At 28.3% G+C, this 24,954-nt stretch overlaps 3 protein-coding genes across 3 annotated transcripts; all 3 read left to right on the top strand.

The window, feature by feature from the left end:
- Nucleotides 1-7,552: 7,552 nt before the first annotated feature.
- On the top strand, nucleotides 7,553-8,653 carry LOC124946312. Its single transcript, XM_047486874.1, has 2 exons — nucleotides 7,553-7,721; nucleotides 7,809-8,653. The coding sequence occupies exons 1-2, from the start codon at nucleotides 7,553-7,555 to the stop codon at nucleotides 8,651-8,653; spliced, it is 1,014 nt and encodes a 337-aa protein (XP_047342830.1).
- A 6,610-nt stretch (nucleotides 8,654-15,263) lies between these two features.
- LOC124945750 (polyadenylate-binding protein-interacting protein 9-like) lies at nucleotides 15,264-17,766 on the top strand. Its single transcript, XM_047486239.1, has 11 exons — nucleotides 15,264-15,586; nucleotides 15,650-16,027; nucleotides 16,252-16,368; nucleotides 16,451-16,498; nucleotides 16,569-16,641; nucleotides 16,717-16,829; nucleotides 16,918-16,977; nucleotides 17,049-17,096; nucleotides 17,169-17,237; nucleotides 17,314-17,375; nucleotides 17,475-17,766. Exons 2-11 carry the CDS (start codon nucleotides 15,749-15,751, stop codon nucleotides 17,533-17,535), a joined length of 930 nt encoding a protein of 309 aa, XP_047342195.1. The 5' UTR covers nucleotides 15,264-15,586; nucleotides 15,650-15,748; the 3' UTR covers nucleotides 17,536-17,766.
- A 3,939-nt stretch (nucleotides 17,767-21,705) lies between these two features.
- LOC124910840 (VQ motif-containing protein 10-like) lies at nucleotides 21,706-22,196 on the top strand. Its single transcript, XM_047451523.1, has one exon. It carries the CDS (start codon nucleotides 21,853-21,855, stop codon nucleotides 22,180-22,182), a length of 330 nt encoding a protein of 109 aa, XP_047307479.1. The 5' UTR covers nucleotides 21,706-21,852; the 3' UTR covers nucleotides 22,183-22,196.
- The last annotated feature ends 2,758 nt before the right edge of the window (nucleotides 22,197-24,954 follow it).

A 24,954-nucleotide genomic window follows, 5' to 3' on the forward strand; every position in this document is an offset into this window, starting at 1 on the left:
CATGCGTATTGTAATTCACCTCACGCGTATTGCAATGTTCCTCACACGTATTGTATAATTCCTCCCAATGCTCCTAATGGTCATTTTCTTATATCTATAAGATATAGGTATATTCGTTATAGTTTATCTTATTTACTGCATCAATTATAGTTATTTTATTTTCTTCTTATTTATTGTAGCATATTCTATGACCATAACCATATATTCAATTTCTTCTTTTTCTGTACTTTAGAATAAAATGTCCTCATTTTTCAATAACATGATAAATGGTCTCCCATTTCAAGCAATAAGGAGTATTTTTAATGTTCCTCTTTCAGCTTCATGGCTTCTTCCAACAGGTCGCACACTCTTTCTGATAGAAACACCTATAAGAGAACCAGGAAATTGGATACCTTTGTGGTTTCAGCTGTAGCATCTGAAGCAGTTACAAAAGAAACATTAGTCGATGACTCGTCTAACCAAGAATATATCTCTATCTCCCTCAACTTTTGACCTAATTTAATGGTTTTGAGTTGCATTGATAGTTTGTTAATGCTCTAGTTTTTGTTGTTTCATTATGTATTTTCTTCCATTATTGAGATTTTTTCGTGCCAACAATAGAGTTAATTTGGTGGCTGAAAATGAAAAATTATATTGTTTATCCAACTTTTAAATTCTTGTAATAATTGATGATATTACTCGTGTTCTTTTGGCTATAAATTGATTATATTATTCAACTTTAAATAAACCATCTAATAATATTGATAGTTTATCAAAACTATTAACCAATTAAAAACACTTTTTAATGTCTAAATACAACTTAAAAAATGACTTATTTTTTGTCATTTTCAAGCACATATGAAGGTTTGATTGGACATTATTCCAATAAGATACAGATGAATTTGGACATGACGATGAACAATGGTGGTCATGTCTTACTCTTCAATAAAACATTGAGCTCTTCCTAAGCATCATTTCTAGGCTATAAGTAATAAGGAATAAGAAGGATGGTGTGGTGTTGTTTGGAAGAAGAGACAACAGTAGTAGGATCCATGGCATGATAGTTCTTCTTAATTCAAACAAAAAATGGACCTCACGCGTATTGTAATTCACCTCACGCGTAATACGCAATGTTCCTCACGCATAACACGTAATGCTCCTCACATGTAATACATATTACTCGTCACTCATAGGGCAAAATGGATATTTCGCAGGCCGAAAAGGTCTATTTTACAAACTTTATTAAGCGTGGGTCATTTTTCTAATTTAACTCATTATTAGGGTCATTTCGTCAAATTTCCCTAAGTAAAATCCTTTTATAAAGAAACGACAATAGGTTTTGGATTTAAATTTAAAATAAAATTTATTTAACTTTTCATGATAAAATCAAAAAGGCCAAGTTTGTTTCGGAGATTTAAAAATAATTAAAAAATAACCCTAAAGTTTTTCACATATTTTCCGGACACTAGTAGTACAAGTTATGGACACTATAAGTTATTCCGAATGGAAAAAAGTATCTAAACAACTCCAATTCAGAATCTTTTTGATTTATAAAATGTAGAAAATTATTTTTAAAACTTTTATATTCTTATTAGATTTTTCCTAAAATATTTAGGCCATCTTAGATATAAAATCAATTGAATGCTCAACAAATCAAAAAAAAATTAAACCTTAATTTTTAAAATAAACCAATGACCAATTAGTTTATTATTTTAATTTTAGTCAGACCGCTTTTGAAATTTGATCGGACTACATTGAACCAAATTAAACCAAACCAACTCCATCTAGATTAATTAAACATGAATCAATTTAGCCTTTTAACATGCCAACTATGATCGAAATTTAATAAAATGAAACACTCTACCACATAGATCAATTCTCTTTTTCGAGAATTAAATGAGAACTAGCATGACACCCCACAATCATAGCGCTCCGCTTAATTTCAAGACGCTTTCAAATGGAATTGAACACATGACATTTTGATCTTTTAAGTCGACTCTTACTACTAAGCTACTTTGGTGAGGTATCAATTCTTTTCTACATAACTTATTCATTTATAAGCCCAAAACCAATATAAGACGTTTCATATGAGAATCACCAACATTCAACTTGTTTGTCTAACACCTCAAATATCAATTTAAACTTCAATAACCGAGACTCAACTCGATCACAGGTAATCATACAATGCATCGGTAACTCATCATTTAATTTTTTTTATTCTTGATTGTGATTACCAATTATTTTTTTATCGTTCATTCGGCCAAACACATAATCGAGATAATCATTTATTGAAACAAACTTCAATGACACGAGAATGATTGAAACATAAACATTTTAGCCCATTAATGATTTGTGAACCACCTATAAATTAATTAGAAACTCATTTGAAGATACATGAAGACGATAAGAAATGTCAAACAGTTCGATTACTACATTTTCATCATCATTCATCCAACCCTAATTACTTATTTTGATGTCGAGCCTAAAGCATCACCATCACATTCCAACAAACACGAATGGAAATCATATGTGCATTATAGGAACAAAGACAAAAACAATCAAATTATCATTTTTTTATTCTTTTCGATTGTCCTTAAATACTCAAACTACTATCGGTCGATGACTCATGTAGATTAAAATGATTTATAGAGACATAATGAGGCTCAAGAACAATAGCTTGTAGTCGAGCAAAGTCTTTTTTGAAAATCAGATTTCCAAACAAGTGTTTTAATCAATTAGACATAAGCAATTAATTAGTTAATGACTAAAGACAATAACATTGATGGATTACTAGGTAAATTTGTAACTTGGGTTACTAGTTCTTGATCTCAAAGACCAAGAATGAATCTATTAAAAGGGCAACAGAAGAGTTAGGAGAACAAGAAATCAAGTGTTCTAGAAAAAGAAGACAAAACTAGGATTAGAAGAGAATAATGCTAGTATGCCTAATAGTTGGAGAGTGCAAGACTAATTGATCAGCACCACAAGGGCAGTAAAAGACAATCCTCTCTAAGCAAAACACTAAAGGAGCGGCGAAATTCGTGATCAGCGGCATGATCGACACAATTGGCACGATCGACACAATCAGCACGATCGATACAAAAACGTTTGGCACAATCGAACGTTAGTCGCACAAAATTCAGTCGGTTGATTTGGTAGTCAGTTACGGGAAACATGGTCGGAGTCACGATCGTCAGCACGTCTAGAACGTTCGGCACATCGGAGAAAATTGTTTAGGGTTATAAGTTGCAAAATCAAGAAACATCGGTTAGGGTTTGAAAAAGGTTGGGAAAAGGGTCGCAAAGTCTTTGTTTGAGGTTGGTCACGGTTCGGTTCCTGGTCTGCTGCACAGGGTATTCAGGTATTATGTATTACTTCGTTCTGTATTTGCTCTATTTGTTGCATAATTATGTATTCTACAATAATAGGAAGAAAGAAAAGCAACAAGGTAAAGGAAGTTCAAGAATTTGATCTGGAAGGTACAAAGGATGCTGTTGAATTTGAAATTAGTAGGAAAGAAAATGAAAATGTACAGGAAATTATATAGGAAAACAATAAAGGTAAAGAACCAATTAATGTTCAAAGTTCTGGTAAAGCTGAAATAGGAAAACAAAGAAAAAATGAGAGAATATGGAGGGTTGGGTATAACGACAGAGCAAATATCTTCGGGCTTAAAAATCAAATCACAAAGTTATTGATGCATGTAAAGAAATGAGAGATTGTGCCCAATAAAGATAAAATCCAGCAAATCAATACCCAATTGAATATACACTACCTTCAGGATTAGAATTTACTAAAGAGGGAAGAATATGAAAAGATAGTTAACTGGTATGTTGAAATAATGAGGGAGATGATGTAGTCCCCAAAATCAAAGACCTATATTATTAGGAACAATTGCAACTGGAAGGTAAATGAAGTTTGGAAAAAGAATGCAGAAAAGAAGTAGAAGATCATGCATACAAATGTCAAATCTACTTGGGTGAGTTTAAAACAAAAGTCGAGATTCTCAACTCTCCTTTGAATTAAAATTTCCCACTAAAGTGTAGGAGAAATGCGTCAAAAAATGAGAAAATTTTGTCGTTGGGAACTACATAGGAAAGAACCATGTATATTTTCTAGTCACCAAGGAAGCATTAATGAAACAATAGGAGCAGAAGGGACTGGAAAGGTTTTTACAAACATCAATGATCTCTATTTTCTACAATTTAAAAAGAAAACAAGCTTGGATGATATTCTGGAAATTGGACATACTTATATTGTATCAAACTGTATAAAGTTGGAGAGATGGTCTGAAGAATTGAGCCTTCTAAAAACCAAAGGAAACAACCCAAATATGGTTCAAGCTTAGGAATATCTCAGCACACATTTATAATTCAGAAACTCTAAGTCACTTTACTAGTCTATTGGGGAAATCATTATATATATACCTAATTACATAGGGAGGAGAGTACCTTACTTTTTCTAGAATAAGCATTGAAGTACATCCTCAAAGTATATTTCCAAATAACATGACAGTTGTTGATAGAAAGGAAAAGTCCACAGTCATGGAAATCTCATATGAATGAAAGAAAACAGGTGTGCTTTATGTAATACTTTCCAACATGTTAGTACTAAATGTGAAAAAGTAATTGAGGAATAGCCGAAAATTCTAAAAGCCCGGGAAGCGAAAAACAGGAAAATAAAACAAAAGAATCAAGAATGAAAGAGCATATTGTGAAAGTCAAGGACAATGATAAAAAAAGACAAAATTAAGGAAATACGGAGAAAGAAAGCAAAGAAGATTCAAAGAAGGAAGAAAATAATGAAATTGATGAAAAAAAGGGTGCGGAAGAAGTTAAATATGAAGACGAGGAAGAGGAACAAACAAAAGAAGATAACAAATAAATAAGAGAGGAGAAGAGTGAAGAGGAAATTAGGATTGTTGATTCTCAAACCCACAAAACTGAAATAAAGAAAATCATTAAAAAAAGCTCTAAATTTCTAGAAAAAATATCATTTTATCAGATCCGTAGAGTTTCATACGTAGGTAGGCTAAACAATGGGAGTAGACATACATCATCATCTGCTACAATTCAATCATTTTTCGTGAAGTATAAGCGAGGAAAGGGGCGTGGAAGAAAGAAACATGGTCTACAAGGCGAATATGGAAATAACAACAAAAATTGAGAATGTTAATTGTAATCTTTGATTGTATTGTTGTTTGATTACTACCATTCAGAAACTCTAGGATCGTTTGTTTGTCATCTTATAATCAAATCTAAGGTGCTAATAAAATGGTGCTAAACTGTTTTTCCAAACAAAAAAGTTGTGACTTCTTCTAATTACTCCCCTATCTAGCATATCATTGACTAATTACTCTTTTTTTTTCTTTTGAGCAGAGACGATCGAAGCTTAGAACTGAGGTGGGCACCCTAAGCTCATCCTGTTTTTTTTATATAAATATATATTCAGTTTTGTTGACAGGAGCTCGTAGTGGTCAGTAAACGTCAAGCATACATAATTACCTAAATCAGAAAACGTGGGGAAGAAGATGGAGTAATAATTTACTTTTTTTTTTTTTACTTTTTTTTTTATTCATTTTCTCTTTTTCTATATATATCAACTTATTAAATTTAATATTTATAATTAAATTTTTAAACCAAGTCTATAAAGTTATTATTTGAGAATTTTTTTATTAGAATAAGATTAGATTTAAAGAAAATTGTGTAATTTTGATATGAAAAGATAAATATTTTTAGTTTTATAAAAGTTATGTATATTTGAGAGAAATAAAATTATTTTTTATCTCATCATTTTATAAGGTTATTAGTTATAAATACATAACTTACTTATTTATAAATGTAAAAGTGTAACAAAAAAAAATTATCTTTCATAAATTATTTTTATGTTATAATAAATGAATTTGTCTTTCGACAATTCTTCATGTGATGTATATCTTCAACTATTATAAAAATTTAAGTTTTATGTGACAAAGTTTTAATAAGGTTATATTAGTTACCTACTCGTTAATGTGACAATTTTAAATTCGATTATCTTAAATTAATTTTTTTTCATATTTTAAAGTTAGTTCTAAAGATTTTTTGTTTTTCAAGCCCACCCTAAATATAATTCCTGAACCCGTCCCTGAGGGCAATGTACCAATATGAACACATGCACACTACTTATGTGTCTTTCTTTAGTGGGATTCGATGATGTTGTTCTCTAACTGGTAATTGCTCTTCGAGTTGTTGGAATAGAGTGTTGAAGACTTCGAGCAGACACTGAAGATCCTCAAGAACCTATTATATTGTCATTGTATTAAATGAAACAAATTGCTCTTCATGCTTTCTACTTATTTGCACCATGACAGCCACAATTCATTTCTTTAATAACTTCTCTAGATTGTTTCCTTATATCAGGTTGATTTGTGCATTAGGTATAGCCTGCAAAATAATGATTCTTCTTTATTTTTCAAAAGGGAGGATGAATTTTTCAAAATTCTAGGGGCCTAAAGTAATTAGTCATTCAATGCCCAACACAATATTGTACCATATCATGGTAAGCACCTTCATATATGTTTGGTAATATTTACCCTCCATTGTAGAAAATGTTGTAGCAGAATATATTGGAGTCATCTACCACTCGAATTGACAACACCTTAGTCGGTAGAGTATTGTGACTTATATTTTTCATGATTATGTTGTTTATGAAGTTATGGGTGTTCCCTATATCAATCAAGATCACCACCGAAAAGTTCTCGATCTTGTCGAGAATATGCAGTGTCCGGAAATTATTAGAATCGGTCAATGTGTGTAAGAAAATGAAAGGCTCTTCCACTCCGACAAGCTGCTTGGGGGAGAACTATCAAGAATTGCCTTTGGGGTGGCTTCTTGAAAACTTAAAATAATATATAGGAACAAAAACAAAAACAAAAAGAATTCATTTTTTCAAAAACAAAATAAAAAAATGTATAGGAATTAAGTAAAGAATTCAATTCTAGAATCCCCATGATCTGCATAAATAAGAAGCCTCCCTGGTTCGGGAAATAGCCCTTGCAACACCTTAATAGTTCCTAGTTTTCCTTGAGAAAGATTGTCTTCACAAATATTTGTTTTTCTTTAGTATAGAAAATTACATGATAAATAAAATGAAGCTTAAAAAAATATCACTATTTTGACACGATGTGAGTCCATAAAAAGTCTTAAAGTTGCATGTGAATTGTTGTAAGCAACTCCTCGTGTTACAAGCACGTGAGTAACCCCTTGTTCATGATAAGAGAAGTGGATAAGAAATGATAGTTAAAAACAGATTGAAGATTTTGAAGGTGAAGAACTCAATAATGATCACTATCAGAATTATGTTAATTACTGTATATGTAAGTTGGGAATGCCCAATTATATTGAGTTTGTAATTAGTTGATTAGTATTTAAATAACTTTATAGTTAAATTGTATTCTTTGTAAGAGTTTAAGGACTATTTTAACATTTGTTAATAATATACAAAAGGGGTAGATGGCACCCTAGGAGCCATTACTTTTTTCTCAAACGGTTTCTCAAATCTCTAAACCTAAGATTCAGAATCTTGTATATTTCTTATGGTATCAGAGCAAGATCTTCAAGAACAAGGAGAATCAGAAGATATTGAGACAACATCTTCTTCTTCAGGTACTGATTCTTCTTCGCCTTCTTCGAATTCTTCTTCGACAAGTATTTCAAGTAAAGAGGAGATTCAAGAAACTGTCATAATGATGGGAAAGAAAAAACGTGACAAAGATACAATGACTATTCATAACTCAGATAATCTATGAGGGATTATCTGCACCACAATCTTCAACGGTTCAAACTATATAGGCTGGAGTAGTGGAATGCGACTAGCCCTTGAAGAAAAATCGAAATTAGGGCTTATTGATGGATCATGTATTGCTCCAACTGAACTAGAAGAGTTTGATAAGTGGAGGAAGGTCGACTGCTTGGTCCGCTCATGGATCCTTAATACAGTTACTGATGAAATTAAAGGTAATTACTCTTCTACTACAACTGCATTAGATCTTTGGTATGATATTCAAGAAAGATATCAAGAGAATAATGGTCCTCAAGCTTTTCAAATTCAAAAGGGGATTAGTAATCTGCGTCAAGGACCATTAACATTAGAGAAATATTTCTCTAAAATCAAGAAACTATGGGATGAACTTCTAGTATTGGAACCTCTTCCATTTTGTGATTCTGAACCAAGAAGTACTTGCTGCTGCAAAATGACAAAATTAGTCATTCAACAAGATACATCAAACAAGTTGACACAGTTCTTGATGGGTCTGAATGAGTATTATGACAATATTAGACAACAGATTCTTCTGATGGATCCAAAACCTAGCATTAACAAAGTATATGCTATGTTGCTAAGTATTGAGAGACAAAGAGAAGTTCAATCATTAATGATTGATCAAAATGAGAATTTCTCTATGCTTTTGAAGGATAACATAGAGCAACAAAGAGGACAAAAAACTGGAAAATTCAATAGAGGAAAAGGAGGAAGACAATCTACGGGAAGAGGTAACAACAAAGGAAGTTCTTTTAGAGATATGTATTGTACTTATTGTAGAACTGAAGGACACAATCAAGATGGTTGTTTCAAGTTGAATGGGTATCCAGATTGGTGGAAGGGAAATAGAGATCAAAAGATAAAAAAATGTGGCTAATATGGAAGACACTCCATTCTCCAATTATGAAGAACAACCAGAATCCTCTGAAAAATCATCTATCAAAATCAGCAAAGTTGAAATTGCTGCTGCCTTCAAAGAAATGATGAAAGATCTTCTTGCAGAAGGAAAAGGTAAAGAACATTACTATGAAGGTACACAAATTTCTCCTAATATAACTTCTAATTTTAATGGTGCTTGTAGTCTTAATGTTCATGGTATTTTTAAAAATGAACCTATTTGGATTATTGACAGTGGAGCTAGTTGTCATATATGCTCAAATGTGAATAGAATGATTGAAATTAGGAATGTTGCTAATATACCTTTATTTTTACCTGATGAAACAACCAAACATGTGAAGCAAATAGGAAATGTAATACTTTTTGATAAATTGAAACTTCTTGATGTTATGCTTGTTCCAGACTTTAAATACAACCTAATTTCAGTATCTAAACTTGCTAAGACAAATCATATTCGATGTCAATTTTCGCCTACTGGTTGTATATTGCAGGATCTTAAGGACAACAGCACCATAGGAACTGGAGAACTATCTCAAAACTTGTATTTGTTTGAAAATGTAGGATCTAAATCCGGGTTAGAAAATACTTTACTAAATAGTTGTACTGATTTCAAATTACTGCTTAGGAGACTTGGACACCTTTCTGATGTAGCATTAAAGCATGTCTTTTCTTTTAATAAAGATGATATTGTTCATTGTGATGTTTGTCCTGTCTCTAAATTGAAACGATTGCCTTTTAGTAGTAGTATTTCTAAAACCATACACTGTTTTGAAATAGTTCATATGGATGTTTGGGGTCCATACAAAGAAAATTCACTTATAAATTGTCCTTTTATGTTAACCATTGTTGATGATTATAGTAGATTCACATGGACTTACATGATTAAATGCAAAAATCTTGTTATCCAAACATTTATTGAAATCTATGCCATGATCAAAACTCAATTCAATTTGGCTGTCAAAATTATTAGGACAGATAATGGTAGTGAGTTTGTTAATAACGAATGTCAATCTTTTTTAAAGAAAAATGGGATTTTACATCAAAAATCGTGTGTCTACACACCCCAACAAAATGGGGTGGTAGAAAGAAAACACCAACATCTTCTTCAAGTAGCTCGGTCATGCATGTTTCAGGCCAAAATGCCTAAAATATTCTGGCCATTTTCAATATTAATGGCAACCCATGTTATTAACAGAATTCCTTCCAAAATTTTAGAATGGGATAGTCCATATCACATTCTTTATAAACAAAAAACAGATTATTCTAATTTGAGAGTTTTTGGATGTTTATGTTATATCAAAAATAATTTTCCAAATAAAACAAAGTTTGAACCAAGAGGGTCAAAGTGTGTCTTCTTAGGTTATCCTTCAGGACAAAAAGGATTCAGGGTTTTTGATTTAAAACAAGAAACTATTATTGTTTCAAGAGATGTTGTTTTTCATGAAAATATTTTCCCTTTTCACAAATCTAAAGTTAAAGAAAAAAATTCTTTTAATCATGATGTTGGTACTAACCAAAATGTTTTTGATTTGTATGATTCTGAAACTGATTCTGAAACTGATTCTGATAATGATACTTACACAGATAACACTTTAGAAGAGTCACAAACAGAAAATCAAAATAGTTTTGAACCCCAAAGTGAAAACACTCATTTTCAAGAACAATCTGAAAATTCTCAAACTTCTTTTTCACAAGATGAAACTTCTTTTTCCCAAGATGAAAATGTAAAAGTGGGAAGACAAAGAAAACCACCAGCATGGTGTAATGACTATGTGATGAGTTCAAATATTGATTCATCTACAAAAAAAAAAAAAAACATATACTCCTAATACTTTTCCTTACACATTCAAATGCCAAAAAGAAAATTATCTAGAATTTTTAGGTAATATTTCTACTATTAAAGAGCCTCAAACGACATACATAGAGGCTTCAAAACTTAATCATTGGCAGCAAGCCATGAAAGAGGAGTTAACTGCTCTTCAAGAAAATAAAACTTGGATTTTAACTTCTCTTCCAAAGGGAAAAAAGTCAATTGGATGCAGGTGGGTATTCAAAACTAAATTGGAACCAGATGGGTCAGTAGCAAAATATAAAGCTCGATTGATGGCAAAAGGATACAACCAAAAGAATGGAGTTTACTTTCACGATAGTTTCTCTCCGGTAGCCAAAACGGTAACTGTTCGGTTATTTCTTGCTTTAACTGCTGCTAACAAATGGTTTTTACAACAATTTGATGTAAATAACGCATTTCTCCACGGTAATCTTAATAAGGATGTTTATATAATTCCTCCAGAAGGTTATACCGAAGCTAAAACAGGTCAAGTATGTAAGCTTAAAAAGAGTCTTTATGGTTTAAAACAAGCATCTAGACAATGGAATTTAGAATTTACAAATTGTCTTACAAATTATGGTTTCATACAATCTGTTCATGATAATTGCTTGTTTACAATGAAAACCAATGATTTCTTTTTAGTTTTATTAGTTTATGTTGACGATATTTTAATTGCAGGAGACAATTTATATCAAATTAATTGTGTGAAACATTTACTTGACAAAAGGTTCACAATTAAAGATCTAGGAAATGCTAAGTATTTCTTAGGATTAGAAATATATCGTACTGATGCTGGAATATATGTTAATCAACGAAAATATGTTTTAGATATTCTTGCTGACACAGGATTAACAGGTTGTAAACCTGCTGTAATTCCTATGACAAAGGGGATTAAATTGAATGAAAAAAACAGTACTGTGATATCTGAACCCGAGAGGTTCAGACGACTTATTGGGCGTTTGATTTATCTTAGTTTTACGCGACGCGACATTAGTTTTAGCGTACAACAGTTAAGCCAATACATGAATCAACCCTTACAAATTCACTGGGATGCAGCCCTTCAGGTTGTGCGATACCTGAAAGGGACTCCTAGTTTGGGGTTGTTTTATCCTTGTGTATCTAACAATCTACTTGAGAGTTTTTCAGACGCAGATTGGGCTACTTGCACTGATAGCCGACGATCAGTCACAGGTTATTGTATCAAGTATGGTGATGCACTAATATCTTGGAAGACAAAGAAACAAAACACTGTCTCTCGATCATCAGCTGAAGCAGAATATCGAAGTATGGCTACAACAGTTTGTGAGCTCAAATGGATTTCATTTTTACTACAAGACATGAATGTTTCACTTAAGTTACCAATTCCGCTGCGGTGTGATAATCAAGCGGCGATACATATCGCTGAAAATCCAGTTTTTCATGAACGTACAAAGTATCTAGACATAGACTGTCATCTTGTACGTGATCATTTCAAGCAAGGTTTTATTCTTCCTCAACATGTATATTCAAAGGTACAACAAGCCGATATTTTTACCAAACCATTGGATTCCGGCCCTTTTTATCTACTTCGGAACAAGATGAATCTTAAAGATCTACATCTTGAGGAGGGAATATCAGAATTATGTTAATTACGGTATATGTAAGTTGGGAATGCCCAATTATATTGAGTTTGTAATTAGTTGATTAGTATGTTAAATAACTTTATAGTTAAATTGTATTCTTTGTAAGAGTTTAAGGACTATTTTAACATTTGTTAATAATATACAAAAGGGGTAGATGGCACCCTAGGAGCCATTACTTTTTTCTCAAACGGTTTCTCAAATCTCTAAACCTAAGATTCAGAATCTTGTATATTTCTTAATCACTACAAAAACAATCAAGATTTCAAAAGGATTCATTAGGTATTTTCTCAAATTATCTAATATATGAAAATTACAAACTTACTTGACTTAGGATGAAATTTGGTAATTGTTTCAGCAAGAAAATGCATATTGTAGTAGCCACCAATAAGAGTTTGTCTACATAGTTCTTCTGCATAACACAGACACCCAAAAAATGCCTAACCACAGAAATTGAGGATCATCTTATTACTTCCTAAGGACATGGATCTTGACTTTTATGTTCTTAATCTCTTAAAGTTAAAATTTGGAACTGTCATTCACTCGTTTCGCAGTTCTACCAGGTTGGATTGACAGTGGAAACAGTTCCACTGTCGTGTTTTAAAATCTTGTAAATAATAAGACATTGGTATTAAATTTACCGACTAAACATCTGTTAGTGGAAAATCTCATATGTTTAAAAGTGTAAGATCAAGCCTCCTATTGTTAAAATAGATAGAATGAGAGTTTTAAATAGTATTTGATAGTCATTTATAAAATATATATATATATATAAATTTATCTACTCACATAAATATTAATTTAAAAAATTATATATATAAATATACTAATTTAAAATAAGTATATAATAATAATGAAATTAGTATATAACTATTTTTAAAATAATTATATATTAGATATAATAATAAATAAAAGAAAAATAGCAATAAAGGGGCAAGTGTCATCCTAAAATATTTATAAAATAAAAAAATTGAAGTTATGTACATACATATATATTTCAAATTTCAAAAAACTTTATTATAATATGTACATATTTAAATAGTGATATATTAGATATAATAATAAAGTTAAATAGAAAAAACATAAAATTATAATATTTATATATAAATTAATAAAGTAAGAGAATTTATTATTATTATTATTGTTATATTTATATATGAAAGGAAATAAATAAAGTGAGAGAATATATATGTATATCATATTACATAAAAAAAAAATTAATTATATATATATATATATATATATATATATATATATATATATGGAGAGAAAATATTATATATGTTATGTTTAAAATTATATTTTACTTAAATATAAAATTAATGGTGATAAAAAAATATATTATAAATATAAAGGTAGAAAAATAATATTACTTACTATTCTAACTTTCATTGCAGTTTAAATAATACTAATTTTTAATCTTTAAAAATTATTTTTAACCTTTAAACTGTTTTATGTTTTAGTAGATTAAATAATATATATATATATATATATATATATATAATGAGAGCATATAAATACTTGTGTTTGTGTATAAATGAATGGGGATGCATTATTCATCATTTGTATGTGATCTATAAACATTTTTATATATAATCTTTTGTGTTTAGATAAAAAGAATTGAAGAAAAAGAATTTATATAAATGTTAAAAGAAAATAAATGAGAAAAAAAACATTATATATAAAAACTTTTGTGTATAAATTAAAATAAATAAATATATATATATATATATATATATAATTTTAGAGGATATATATTCTATGAAAAAAAATTATCTGAAAAAAAAAAGTTTAAATAGAGATAAAAATAAAATTCGATATCAATCGATTTCTCTTTCCATTCACATTCACTGTTTCAAATTTACCTATCATTTCTTATATAGTAATGGTGTAGAATTATTTTGTATTATTTATTAAAAGTAATTATATCTAATTAGTTAGATATTAATTAACTTATTTAAAATAAACATGATTTGAGACTCATTTGATTTAAAATATTTCAATTTATTTCAATTATCAAAATAAATCACCTATCATTAATCACTTATTTACAATGAATTTTTTTAATTATAATATCAAAATAACATATTTTTTCTTAATTTTTACACAATAAATATTAAAAAAATCTATTAAACTAATAAAAATAGTTTAATATATATATATATATATTTACTAAATTATTAAACAATATTATTTTACTTTTCAATTAATTCATTAACAATTAATATAAATAACTCAGTCAATCTCTATTATAGAATAGTTCAAATCAACTATATCAATATTCCTTAACATCCTTCATAGAATACTTTGTCTAATCCAGAATTATAGTTTCAATTGTTAATAAAGGAATAAACAATGATATTTATATTTAATAAAATAGCATTATAACTTGTATGGTATAATTCGAACTAAAAATCCTCTTTTTTAAAATATAAAATTGAAGAAAAAAATACAAAATTGATATATAAAAACATGAATAAAAAATTTATAATAGTGCACACCAAGTTAAATAAGCTAATTTAAAACTCGTTAGAATGTATAAAATGAGTTATTTGAAAATAATAATTTTTAATAATTTTATGGAGATATTATTTTTAGTTAAAAAACATAGAAAGTATTAATATATAATGATAAAATAAAAGATAATAATTTAAAATATAAAGTATTTTAATATTTTATTTAATAAATTAAATAATGTGAGAGAAGAATAGAAAATAAAACAATGTTAGAATTTTGATTATTTAAATAATTCAAAGAAGAAAATTTATGTTAAAATCTATAAAATTAGAAATAAAAAATTGTTTGAGAATCTCACTTTTGAGGTATTATTTTATTCTTCTTTATTTAATTTGTGATAATCATGTTAGCTTTTTTAAATTATAATTTATTTAATATAATATTTATGTACTTTATTGTTATGTTTATTTTATTTAAATTAAAGTATTTTTTTCAGTGAGAATTAATATATATTTATATATATATATATATTAAAAGACTAATTACATTTAATAAAACCTTTTCCCTATGAAGTTAATATTGTTAGCTCTTCATTATTCATATTTTTTAATAAAATGAAACTTTGATAAGTTATATATATATATATATATATATTTATATTTTTAAGAAATTACAAATCCCAACAAAGCCCAAAAGGAGACGTTAAACGTGACATATAACAAAGCAACAAAAAGCTGATGTGCTTAACTAAGGTCATCTTACGTTATACCTGTCCTCTTCCCCCATTTTTAACGCTCCTTTTTTTCTCTTTCTAAAAATTAAAAAAAAAAATGGGAAGGGAAAGCCATCTGTTCATAAACCATCGCCAACAAAATCACCATTGACACTTGTGATCAATTTCTCAAAAACCCTAAAATTTTCTCTAATCAATCATTCATCATTGTCCGAATTTCCGACCCATTTCATCTAAAATGCATCTCAATTAACTAACTACATTCTAAACAAGGTAATTTGTTCATATTACATTATTGTTAATTATCAACCCTTTCTCATTTCATCTCTATTTAAGGTGGAAAAATATACACAACTTGATCATCGATTTCACCCTGTTTCTGCAAAGCAATTTTGATCCTTTCTCGTCTAGGTTTGGTGGGTTTGATTTGTTTCCATGGCTGTCGAAACTGAAATTTCTGATGAGACGGCTGTGGAAGCTCCTCTTGTTGTTCAGTCCCCATCAAACACTGACACTCATGAGAAGGTGAAGGAGAAAGATGAATGTATCGCCGATGAATCGATTGACATCGATAATATGTTTTCCACTTTGAAACTGAATCCGATGGCCAAAGAGTTCATCCCTTCGTCATACTTGAAGGATCTCAATCGCGATCAGTTTCCTGTTAACAATTTTGATCTCGTTAATGTGGGTTATCCCACGAATTCTCGAAGGGTATGATCCCATTTCTCAAATTTCTGGATTAGATCTTGTGTATGCCGTTTTAACCTTTGTCAAATCTCTCTGTTTTAAGCAATGGGTATGGCTCTGTTTGAAATAATCTTTATCCAATTGTGGAAAACATACATTCTGTTTACCCGAAATGAAAGTGTCATCTTTTCGATTTGTCGATCTTTTCGTGTGATTAATAGTGGCATGTGATGTAACTTAACATCCAGAGAAGGAATGGATATTATAATAACCAGGGAGGAAGAAGGAGAATTGGGAGATCTTTCAAAGCTCAAAGAGAAGACAGCATCAGAAGAACAGTCTATGTTTCTGACCTTGATCACAATGTATGTGAATTATATTTATGATTTAAATAGGGATGGATTCATTTTTTTAATTGCATGATGATTGTGAAATGTTATAAATTAGATCTCTGAAGAACAACTTGCTGCTTTGTTCAATGAGAACTGTGGACAGGTATCTATTTTCATTAGACTGTCTTAAGTAATCGATACATTTTGAGAATTTTCTTTGCTGTGTTAAAAAGGTTGTTGATTGTCGAATCTGTGGCGATCCACATTCACTTCTTCGCTTTGCATTCGTGGAGTTTAATGATGAACGTAAGTTTGGCTGCTTTACTTTTTGAAAATTTTGAGGATAGGAAGAATTTCAGCATCTTAGATGAATGTTTACAGGATGTGTACTAAATGCTCTGAGTTTGTATGGAACACTGATTGGTGTCAACCCGATTAAGGTTTTGCCTTCGAAAACTGCTATTCTTCCGGTGAATCCCACTTTTCTTCCTCGGGTAACAATTCTTTGAAAACTGCTATTTTTTTTGTGGGATTTCCTTTCTCACTTGTTCTGAGTTTTTTCTTCTTTTTAACAATGGGCAGTCAGAAGATGAAAAGGAAATGTGTGCAAGGACTGTTTACTGTACAAATATTGACAAACAGGCATAATATATATTGATTAATACTATTGTTCTTGTTGTTGTTCTTCTTCTCTAATGGTTTGTCAAATGCAGATATCTCAAGCTGATGTGAAAAGTTTCTTTGAAAAGAGCTGTGGAGAGGTAACAACGATGTCAAAACTTAAGACAATGTCATTTTCATTTTTCTAAAACCGTTATTGATAATGTATGAAGGTTTCTCGTTTGAGGCTTTTGGGAGATAATGTTCACTCAACTCGTATTGCCTTTGTGGAGTTTAATGATGTAAGTTGAGATTTTATTAATTTTTTGTCTTAAGGCTACATTGATTTGAATCTGAAAGTTTATGTTACTATCATAGGCGGTGAGTGCCATTCAAGCACTAAACTGCAACGGGAAGATGTTGGGAACATTACCCGTAAGGTAAATTGTATTTTTATTTTTTATTTTTGGGCTTTTTGGACCAAGATTGTGATGAAGAAATTTTTTTAGTTAAAATGGTGTTATGTTTGACGAATGTAGGCTGTCTCCTTCAAAAACGCCTGTAAGGCTGAGTTCGCCTAGTCCAACTGCTGCTGACTAAGCCGAGCATTGGTTGTTAAAGAGGGAAGCATTCGTGTATGGAGTGGAGTCGAGTCGAAATCTTTCCTTCCTTTCCCGAGTTAATTTCCATTTCTTTTCCTTTTTTCCCTTTGCAACTGTAACTATCTGAATTATCTTTGCTTCGGTTTGGTTGTTCCTTCTCTTGGGGATTGGTATATGTGCAAACTTTTGTTGTTCTTTGGATGCATGCAATATATGATGAACTTGGGTATATCATTTTCTTAGATTATCTTGTTATTCATAAGTTCTTTCTTGCCATAGGCCAGTCAGTCTATTCATATGCATAGAGAGTTTTGGGAAATATCTTTGTATTGCTTTGGATTTGATTAGATCTAAAACACGATTTGATCTTCTTAGCTTATACTCTGACATGTTGCAAATGTCTAGTGTAATTCGGAAGAGAAACCATAGAACATTCACTTTTTAATGTTAATGGGAGTTTGTGTCCTATTTTTTTTTCTTTTTTAAATGATTTTGTTTAGGATATAGATAAAGGGAATATATATAGAAAAAAAAATTAAAAGAGGATATTTAAATATATATATATATATTATCAAATATTAGTTCATTTAGTCTATTTTATTAAATTATAGTTAATTTTTATTTTTCTATTTATATATTTTTTTTATTTAATATTAATATATTTTCTCTTTTTTTCTTTTTCATTAATTAAACCAGATAAATTTATTTTATTCTTAAACTTTTTATTATTTTTATATTAATTTCTCTTTTCTCTTTTATTTTTTTATCAGTTTTTATTTCTTAAAATTCTTAAAGTCTTATTTTTGAAAAACCTTTAACAATTTATTTATAAATTTTGTGTTTTATTATAATATTTTTTTTTAAAGTTTCTTTTCTTATTAATTTTAATATGAACACAAATTTAATTAATAATTTTATATTTATGATTTATAGTAATAAGGAACATTGTTTTGTCTAATATTTGATTATTACTCTTTTATTGTTTGATGAATGAGTTGATATTATTATTCAATTCATGATTATTAATTTATTTATTTTTGTGTTGAAAGATTTTTATTTTTGAAAGAAATTATTGTTATATCCAGACCAAATAATTTTAAAATAATTAATAATCAATGTTAATATAATAAAAAAACATAAAAAAAAAGAAATACAAAGTTAAAATAATAAATGATGATATATTATATATATATATATATATATATAATAAAATTAAAATAATCAATAATAAATCCTTATATAGAAATAATAAAATTTGTATGAAAAAGATAAAAATAGAGAATTTATTGATTAATGAAAAAAAATATTAATATTTAATTAATAAATATATAAATAAAAAAATAAAAATTAATTATAATTTACTAAAAGAGGTTAAATGAGTCAATTTTTGATAGTACGTATGTTTAATGACCTTTTGTTAGTACATACGTTATGTTTAAATGACATTTTGTTAGTATATATATATGTTAATGTGAACTAGTTTTACAAGTATATAAACATTTAAGTGAGTTAATTGTATACGTCTATATCAATGTTTCTTAATTTGAAACTTTTAGATTACATATAATAAAAAATATTTGGTAGAGTAATGTTAGAGAGTAAAAATTTGGTAATATGAATGATGTGTTAATACATCATTAATGAATTTAAAAAATGATTTTTTTTTCTTATTATATTTTCAAGTCCACTCACGTGTTTGATACATCATTCTATCAAATTTCTACTCTATATTATTATTATTTTCTTTAGACTATGATTTTTTTTTATGTGTTAGCTCAGTTTTTATTTAACTCGAAAAGAATAACTCATTTCAAGAATAAAATGGGACCAATAAGATAGTTATTTGATGAAACATATAAATGTTTAACATATGGTTGATAATGAACTTGATAAAATGAGAAGCTATTGTAATTTGGTGGTTAGAGATGATAAATGACATTTATAATGTTCTTTTGTAGTTTGTTTGATCTTCGGCTTTATTTAAGTTGTAGGTAAAAAAATTGTTTTACTTAATTTAAAAAAAAAAAGGAAATTTAAAGTTTAATGATTATTATATCTAAAATAGATGAAATAGAAATTTGAGAAAAAAATATTAAATAAATAATATTTTATGAACAAAATGAATAATGATATAATTGAAGTTAAAGGAAGAAAAATATTAATTTTAGGTAACATTTTATTTCATTATATTCAACTTAAATATGAAACAATTATTTCATTTTCAAATTACTAACATGTTATTTATAAATAATAAATAATAAAAAATTATGATTAAGCATTATATTATAAATTAAAAATAAAAGGATTAGAGTGCTTGAATTGTTATTTATTATTCTAGAAAGTTTTGACGTTGTAATATTTCAATGTCAACTTAATTGACTTAAAATTTATTTTAGATATGTACGGTGTTAATTATTTATTGAAAAGTATTATTGACTTTCAGTTATTTTTTATAATTATTTATTTTTAAAATATTTAATTTCATACTAGTTATGGGCCCCACTTTCAGGAACTATATGATGCTTATGTAACCAGCAAGGCGGAGTCTCAGGCAGTTTCCTAGTCACGTGCAGTCTTAGGAACTGTTTGGTTTAGAGATAAATTTATTAGGGCTCGTTTGATGTAGTGGTTTTTTAAATTTTTTTAGGATTTTATTTTAAAATCTAACTATTTTTTCATTTATTATTTCAACTATCTATTCACTCCTTTTGTATATTTAAAATATAAAAATAACTTTTTATTTAATTATATAAAATTATTTATTTTAAAAAATAAAAAATAATTTTTATTTTTAAATATAATAAACTAGGTTTTTTTTTAATTTAATCAATCATGAATTTTTTTTTTTTAATCAGAAAAATCCAAATAACTACTGCACAAAAAAATATTTTTGACTTTAATTCAAAAAATTTATATGTCATTTCACACCCCAGTGATTTTAATTAGATTTAGTCAAATGTTTTGTGAAATTTATAGATTACAGGATTGGAGTGATTATAATAATTTAGAGAGAAAATAAATAATAATTTAAAAAAGGTGAAAATATTTAAAAAGTATAATAATAAATAACATAATCAATATACCTCATATATTTTATATTTTTTCTTAATTTCAATAAATATATTTCATGTACATTGATTACGTTATTTATTTAGAAAACTATATATTCAATTATAAAATATGGATTTTTAGTTTATCAATATAATTTAAAAAAAATTAAATCATTCCAAAATTTATCAAAATATATTTTTTAATTTTTTTGTCTTCATATAAATATAATGTATTTTTTTACTAATTATTTAATTAAAATATTCAAAATTAACCAAGTTTTAACCCCAAAAAAATATTATTAAAATAAAATAAATAATTATAACATTAAAATTTTAATAATAATTTATATATTTAAGTTAATTAAACATATAAAATAATAAAATAAATAAAAAATTAAATAATTAGATAAAAAAATGTTAAAAATTAGATTATTCAAAGTATGCTCAATTTAATGTGTTAATCAATATAATGGTATGAATTACATATTGAATAAATATAATTTGGATTTAATACGGATAAGATAAAACAGACTGAATTTAACTATTTACTCATCTCTAGTTAGTAGCGTTTTTTCTCCAAAACCGAACGGGGTTGCTATTTGTGTTCCCGTCTCGATTTCATATCGATTCTGTCTTGAAGGCTAATAAACATAATTAAATATATAATATCATCAATATATTTATTTATTCTTAATATTTTAGAAGAATTATAAACTTATTTTTTTATAATAATATAAATTTTTAATATATTATAGTATATAATATTAAAATATTTATTTATATAATTTTATAAGACATTTTTTTAATAATATGATATAACGATGTCCCGCAATGACTTAGATAATAGTAAAATATTTTTCGGCGTCAGAAATAATAAACGCATTCATCGCCCGTTCCACCCACATTATCAAAATTAATTGTACTAAACACAAATTCATAAGTTGAATCAAAAGAAGGGTTTATAATTATTAAAATTATCCAAATCCTAGTCAGATTTTCCAAACAAGACCTAAGGTTGCATGGTTTGACAATATCAAACGAGTCCTTCTAGACTGCGTTACAACGGTCAACTCATCTTACAATTCTTCCTTCTTCCACATTTCCATATTATATAAAGAGACTCTTCAACAATGATTAAAATACCGCATCAAATCAAAAAATCTTAGTTACTAATCGCAGTCCACAAACGTCGCCGTCGTCGCTGTCGGAAAATTAAAACTTTTGGGTAAATAGAGTAAGAGTTTAAAACCAGAAGAAACAGGACGATGAAAAGAGGGCATAGATCTGTTGTAGAGACGCCGGTGAAGGTGGTGATAATTGATACCCAGTACGTGGAAACCGATGCTTGCAATTTCAAGTCAGTAGTACAGCAGCTCACCGGAAAAGATGCGACGGCGGCATCTCAGGCAAAGTATTGTGCCGCCAAATTAGCTTCAAGATCATCATCTGGTGGAATTGTCGCCGGCGCCGGAGGAAGCTGCGGGGAAGAATCGTTTTTGTCGAGGGGATTGTCATTCAAACATTTTGATGGGTTGCTTATGGATCTTCCTCATCTTGATGAACTCTTATCAGCTTCATTTCCTGTTTGGAGATAGCTCTTATATTCTTGTAATATATATTTTTGTATAAATATACATTATTTTATTTATTTTATTTATTTGTTTTACTTTTTTTTATTCTATTGTTCATACTGAATTTTCTGACATATTTTATAATAATAATTTATTTGAATTATTAACGAGTTACTATGGTTAAATTTATTGGGCTAGTATAGGTAAATAATCTGTTTAGGCTATGATTAAACCGGACCCAGTTAAGAAAGTGATTTAAAATATTTTAATTATTGAGTTAAGTTATATTTATGTATGGTACTAATTATGTATAGAAATCGATTATTTATTTATTATTATCATTAATTAAATAATAAATAAATAAGAATTTAGAGAAAAACAAAAGAGACATTTCTATGTATAATTGGATATTAAGATATTTAATCATGAACAAAATGAAATTCTAACACGTTAGGGATGGCAATTTGAAACCGCTCCGCGAAAACCGAACCGAATTGTCCCGTTTGGGATGGTTTTTCCCCGAAACCGAAAATGAAATTCTAACACGTTAGGGATGGCATTTGTGTCCCCCGCCCCGATTTCACCCCGAATCTACCCCGAATCTACCCCGAATCTGTCCCGAACACCATAAACATAATTAAATATATTAAATTATCAATATATTTATTTATTCACTATATTTTATAAGAGTAGTAATGTTATTTCTTTATAATAATATAAATTTTAATATATTATAATATATATTATATTAAAAACTTGTTTATATAATTTTATTGTATAATTTTATTTTATTTTAAATAAAAATAATTATTAACGGTGTCCCGCGGGATTCCCTGAAACCAAAAAAACCGAACGGGGCGGGGATGGTATTAAAAAATTCCCAGAAATTAAAACGGTGCGGGGACGGTAAATGCATTCTCCGCCCCGAACCGCCCCATTGCGGTCTCTGAGTGGTATGTTGATTTGTTGATGTTAAAATTATGATTATTATATGTACATTTTGTTGACTTTAAAATTATGATTATATCATTATTGATGTTAAGATTATGATTATGAGATGTAGAATTTGTTGTATATAGAAATCATGATTATGATAGATACGTAGAAATCATAATTATGAAATAAATAAATGAAGACTAATCCTATTATTTTATTATATATTTATTATTTATTATATAAATATATATATAATTTGAAATGGTCAACCAAAAATTTATTTATTATTTATTTTATTATATATATACACATAATATACTTTTATTTATTAAATATATAATAAATAAACCTTTCTATATTTTTACGGTTATATATATTATTAAATATATATTTACATTAAATTTGATATATTTTATATAGTTAGACTATATTAAAATTATTTGAAATTTTTTTTTAGAAGTTGGGTTTCAGAACTCTTTCGGAGTGTGACTAATTCTCACGGGTTAAGCAGATAGTCCGCAAATTTACTCAACCAATTTAATTAGACGCAGAACAGGCTGGGGACCTGGGGCATCCACATTCTTTTTGCCCGTTAGGCTAGAAGAGGGAGATTAAAAATTAAATTATTAAGATTGAAGGAGTTTATTATTATAAAATAAATTAATTGAAACAACATGTTATCAAACTATCCTCTCTTGTGAGTGTTAATTTGTTGAGAATTTTAAATGATAGTATATTTGTAATTCATGTGGATATTATATCAGCTCAAAGGAAAGATCAATACTGCCGGGCCGAATAAAATATATACATGTAATGATAAATATGTGACAATTATTCGGTTTTTCTATGTGAACAATATTTTGGTCCAAATATAGTATTATTGTTTGACAGGATTTATTGTCAATATTTGATCATAACACTAAATTATCACTTACAAGTTAATATTTATGTCAAAAGACTAAATTTTAACGTTGTGCGAGATAATTTACTTTTTTTGATAGACAAATCTTAATATAAAATACTAATTATATTTTAATAAAAAATGTGTTTATGATTTCAGTTAATGCTTCCGCTTCTTCAATATCCATCAATGTTAATTTGATTCCTGTGCTGATTGGAAACAACTTTAAGAACCAGGAAGAAAATGTTTTGATTATCTTCGGTTGTATGGATTTAGATCTTGCACTTCGGATTGATCGACCCACTATTATGGTTTAGGGTACCCTTGATGAAAAACAGGACCATGAAAAGTGAGAAAGATCAAATCGCATGTGTTTGATGATCATCAAGCGAGAAATTCTAGAAACATTTAGGGGTGATATCTCTAAAGTTACTATTGCTAAGGAATTCATCGAGGAAATTGAGAAATATTTTACAAAAAATGATAAGGCTGAAACAAGCACGCTTCTTGTGAGCTTAACCTCAATCAAATTTAAAGGAAAAGAAAATATAAGGGAGTACATTATAGAAATGTCTCACCTTGCTTCAAAATTAAATGCACTAAAGTTAGAGCTTTCTTATGAACTACTCGTGCATTTAGTTTTGATCTCTCTTCCTACACACTTTAACTAGTTTAAGGAAGTTATAACTGTCAGAAAGAAAAATTGACTCTTAATGAACTCATTTCATATTGTGTGCAAGAGGAAGACAAGATTGGATTGAAAGTGCTCACTTGACTTTAGCAAGTAATTTCAATGAAAAAAATAAAAGAAAAAACCCTATAGAAGTTGCATGTGGTCCCGCACAAAAGAAACAACAAACTAAAGAAAATGAGGAATTCAGTTGTTTCTTTTGTCGGCAAACGACACACATGAAGAGGGACTGCACCAAATATCATGTGTGGCGTGCAAAGAAATATGA

Source organism: Impatiens glandulifera, chromosome 7 (genome assembly GCF_907164915.1).
Source record: "Impatiens glandulifera chromosome 7, dImpGla2.1, whole genome shotgun sequence".
Classification (NCBI taxonomy): Eukaryota; Viridiplantae; Streptophyta; class Magnoliopsida; order Ericales; family Balsaminaceae; genus Impatiens; species Impatiens glandulifera.